The sequence below is a fragment of the Penaeus vannamei genome, chromosome 13 (genome assembly GCF_042767895.1).
Source record: "Penaeus vannamei isolate JL-2024 chromosome 13, ASM4276789v1, whole genome shotgun sequence".
NCBI lineage: Eukaryota > Metazoa > Arthropoda > Malacostraca > Decapoda > Penaeidae > Penaeus > Penaeus vannamei.
Genome location: NC_091561.1, coordinates 382,501 through 387,500, shown reverse-complemented (window position 1 = coordinate 387,500; position 5,000 = coordinate 382,501). Strand labels below are relative to the sequence as shown.

Here is a 5,000-nt window from a genome sequence, read left to right as displayed (position 1 = left end):
ACGTCTTGCCATTTAGTACTATGTTGCATGTAGGTGTACTTTTTTTCTTGGTCATTGCCATGCACTTCGTCTTCTTCACGTTTAAACCTTGTCCCATATTTTCACTTTCCTCATTGATGATGTTTACCAGGCTCTGGAGGTCTTCTTCGTTGCCTGCAATCAGGATGGTGCCATCAGCATACCTCAGGTTGTTGATGTTCCGCCCTCCAACTTTGACCCCTGGTTTGCCTTCGATTTTTCTTAAGATCATATCACTATACCAGGAGAGCAAGGCTGGTGATAAGACACATCCTTGTCTGACTCCCCTCTTGATGGGTTGGGACTGGCAAAGCTCGTTGTCTACTCTAATGGCCGGTTTGTTTCCAGCACATGAATGATTCTAAGATCTTTCCCATCGAGGTCAGTGTCTTCGAGGCTTTTCATTATGGTTTCATTTTTCCCTTTGTCGAAAGCCTTAGTATAGTCAATGAAGCACAGAGACAGGCCTTGTTGTACCTCTATAGCCCTCTCTGATAATGTCTTCAGTATGTATGCAGCGTTTGATGTTCCTTCTCCTTCAACAAATCCACACTGCTCGTCGGCTATTTCTGGCTTTATCTTCTTCCTGGATCTAAGCATCACAATTCTCAGAAGTATATATATATATATATATATATATATATATATATATATATATATATATGTGTGTGTGTGTGTGTGTGTGTGTGTGTGTGTGTGTGTGTGTGTGTGTGTGTGTGTGTGTATGTGTGTGTGTGTATGTATGTATAACTATCTATCTATCTACCTCTCTCTCGATAGATAGATAGATGGATAGATAGTTAGACAAATATCTCCCCCAACTTTACAAATAATCCTCTTTTCTCCAATACAAACTCGCGACGACCGATAGAAAAGACAAATCACTCTTCGCTAAATAACACTGTAGTAACTAACAGCACGGTTGGGGAAGCGCCGGAACAGAGCTAATTAATGAAATTCTTCCTGCAGCTTTATGGTAATCCGTACAAAAAGCAGAGAAGGTTCTGAATAGAATTTCCAATCTTGCGGATGAGATTGGTTAGTTCTATAACATATTCCATTTTCTTGGCACGATATATATATACATATATATATATATATATATATATATATATATATATATATATATATATATATATATATATATATATATATATATATATGTAAACGATTCTTCTTGATATTTCTTAAATAATAAAAAAAGCTTCTTGGTATGCCGAAATGATTATGATAACGATGATGATACTACTACTAATAATAAAACGAAGAAAAAACGAAATGATGAGCATAATAATGATGATAATGATGATAATAATGTTAATGATAATAATAAAGATAATAATAATGATACTACTAATAACAAGAACAACAACAATAATGATAATAGTAATAATAATAGTAATAATAATATCAACAACAACAATAAGACGAAGAAAAACAGAACAAGAAACTCATTTGACATTTCCAACAACCACAACCAATTAGAATGATTCAGGGAAGGAGGAGGGGGGGGGAGTAATCATAGGGGGGACTCTGGTTACAGGGTTTTCCATTAACAAAGGCACTACAGGGACCCCATCCTACCGGGAGTAAATTGTGATGACGGTGATGATGATCATGATGATAATGGTGATGATTTTTATGATGATGGTGATAATGGTGTTGATGATGATAATAATGGTGATGGTGATGCTGCTGTTGATGATGATGATGAGGATAATGATGGAGAGAATGTGATGTGCTAACGAAGGTGATACCAGTGATGATTGTAATTATATGGTAATCAAAGTGACGATAATATTTCTGATCAAAATGGAAAGCAGCTTAATAATAAAGACGACGATGACTAAGAGATGAAGGGGGAAAAAGCAGAAATGATTTAGGAAATAATTTGCCGATTTTACTCCCAACATAAAATCGACTCGATGATTCTCACTGAGGGAGAGGAACCCCACAGGATTTCAGTTCACGCGAAGCAAGATTTCTCAATTAATAGTTCCCTTCGTGATTATCAAGTCGAAATGCACTTATTTCACACTCGTATTAACGGACTTTTGTTCTTATTTCTCGTATTTCCGTATTTTGGAATCAGGTCATTTTCTTCTTTTCTCGTTTTTTTCGTATTTTGGAATCAGGTCATTTTCTTCTTCTTTCTCGTATTTCCGTATTTTGAAATCAGGTCATTTTCTTCTTTTCTCGTTTTTTCGAATTTTGGATTCAGGTCATTTTCTTCTTCTTTCTCGTAGTTCCGTATTTTGGAATCAGGAAGAGAAATAAGTCAGGATAAAGGGGACGAGAGCGAATCGACCTTTAATTAAAAGCATTCTGATAATAAGCTTATTTGATCCATTACCGGGAATAGGAAGTGTAGTGTTAATTGTCAGATTATAACGGTGTGTATCAGCTGTTGGGATGATGTTGCTGTAAAAAAAAAGCATAATTAAATGAAACGAGTAATTACGCGAATAAATCAAAATGAATAGTAAGAGAAATAAGTAAATAGGCGAATAAATGAAAATAAATATAAAAAACAATAAGGAAATACCCGAATAGATGAAATGCATATTAAAACAAATAAGTGAATAAGCGAAATAAATTAAAATGAATATCAAAAGAAATGAATACGTGAACAAATAAAACTCAATATTGAAAACATATGTAAATACGTAAATAATTTTAATATTTTTCTCTGCTTTGCCAAAGTTTAACTCGGCTTCAGTGACGTTATAGTAAATTATATAACATTTATATTACATAATGACAAGAAAAGCCTCTTTTCTCCCTCGTCTTAAAATAGTTTATATTAAACTCTCAACAATGTTTTTATTTCATGGTCTGTTATAAAGTGTATGATATTAAAATGTAAGGAAATTCAAGGGAATGGGAGACGGATGGCATTTCGACTAAAGCGAAGAGAGGGAGAAGAGAAAGAAGGAATTAATAAACGGGTATTTGTTGTGAGAGGGATGACAATTCGAATAAAAAGAAGAGAAAGACAAGATAAAGTAGGGACTGATAAATGAATGGGCAATTGTCGTGAAATGCGTGGAGGGAAATCAAAGGGAATTGAAATAAAAGGCAGATGGATGACAATTCGAATAAAAGGAAGACGAAGACAAGGGAAAGAAGAAGGAAATGATAAAGAGATAAATGTGACATAATGCTTGGAGGCAAAATAAGTCTTTAAAGAATGAATAAAAGAGGGAAAGAAGGGGAAGAAGAAAGAAATAATACAAGGACAATTGTTCTGAAATGCATTGAGGAAAATTAAAGGGAATGAATTTGAAAGGGAGACAATTCGAATAAATAGGAGAGAGAGAGACGAGTAAAAAGAGGAAGAAGTAACAAGAGAAAACCTTTGTGAAATAATGCGTGAAGACAAAAAACGTCGATCAGGGAATTAAAGTAAAAGAGATAATGATGCCATTTCGAATTAAAAGGAAGGAAAGATAAGATAAAAGGGAAGGAAATAAATGAATTATTATTTATTATGAAATGCGTGGAGTGAAATTAAAGAAAACAAAAACGAACGAGAGACAAAAGACAGAAGAAAAAGACATGATCGAAGTGATTAAGAGGAAACTGCTGGGAAATGCGTGGAAGGAAAACAAGTAAAATTAGGACATATATCTTCTATATTCTTTAAAAAAAAAGAAAATCCTGTCGATTAAGGAGCATAACATATGTTTGGGTACGTTTTCCTGCTTCTTTCTTTCTTTCCTTCGTTTTATTTTTTTTTTTTCTTCTTCCACATTAATTTATTGCAAATAAAAAAAAATCACATATCACGAGGACTTTACAGGTTATACGAAATGAAATTAAGCAGAGAATAGTCAAATAGACTTTTTAACATTCAGAAACTGGTGAATATTTACATTAGAATCAGTCCTTGAAGAAATGTAATAAGAATAATCATAAATACAAATAAAATAACCATTGAGAATTCAGGCATTAAAATTACATCTTAAGAGACGGATCTCGCGAAATTGAAGTACACTGGGAAACGAAAGTACGCATGTATTTCTATGTCGCGAGACAGAATTATATCTCTCGAGACACAGTTACATCGCTCGAGATAGAATTACATATCTCGAAAGACAAATCTCTAGAGACAAACTCACATCTCTCGAGACAGAAATCCATCTTTCGAGACAGAATCATGAATCACAAGACAGATTTACATCTCTCGAGATAGAAACCTAAATCTCAAGACAGAATCAAATCTCTCTAGATAGACACATCTCTCGAGACATAATCACATCTCTCGAGACAGAATCAAATCTCTCGAGACAGACACATCTCTCGAGACAGAATCAAATCTCTCGAGACAGACACATCTCTCGAGACAGAATCAAATCTCTCGAGACAGACACATCTCTCGAGACAGAATCAAATACCTCGAAACAGACACATCGCGAAAGTGGTTCCCAGATTATTATTCCTCTTTTTTGCGCCAAATAATAGCCGAGTCTTTCCGCCAAAGAAGATGTTGCCTTAGTCAAAGGAGCCGCTTCACGCCGCAGATTTACGCTGTCTCATAACTCTTTCTTAATGTTATAGAAGGAGAAATGGGCGAAGGCGGAAGAGGAAGGAGAAGCTTGTTGATGGATTATAATCGGGAATTTTGAGTTGGGATTTTTTTTTTTTTTTTTTTTTTTTTTTTTTACCAAATGGATATACATATAGATAGGCAGGTAGATAAGTAGGTAAACGGATAGACAGAGAAAAGGAGAGAGAGAGAGTGGGATATATATATATATATATATATATATATATATATATATATATATATATATATATAATTATATATACATACATAAATACATATAGATCAGGGGTGGCCAACCAGTCGATCGCGATCGACTGGTCGATAACAAGCCTGTTGTAAGTCGATCACACTACAGTACCTGTTAATAATTCGTCTTTCAGAAGTTGTCATGTAATAGCATATCCAAGTACTCATGGTTCTTGGATTATTATAT

The 5,000-nt window shown here is 34.3% G+C and overlaps 1 protein-coding gene across 1 annotated transcript in view; it reads right to left on the bottom strand.

The window, feature by feature from the left end:
- The window catches only part of LOC138863829 (uncharacterized), a 961-nt gene extending 343 nt beyond the window's left edge, over positions 1-618 (bottom strand). Inside the window, exons 1-2 of the mRNA XM_070129329.1 lie at positions 344-618; positions 88-254 (exon numbers count right to left, since the gene is read on the bottom strand). Coding sequence (XP_069985430.1) covers positions 88-254; positions 344-618 — 442 coding nt within the window. The remainder of the gene's footprint in view (positions 1-87; positions 255-343) is intronic.
- Between the last annotated feature and the right edge of the window lie 4,382 nt (positions 619-5,000).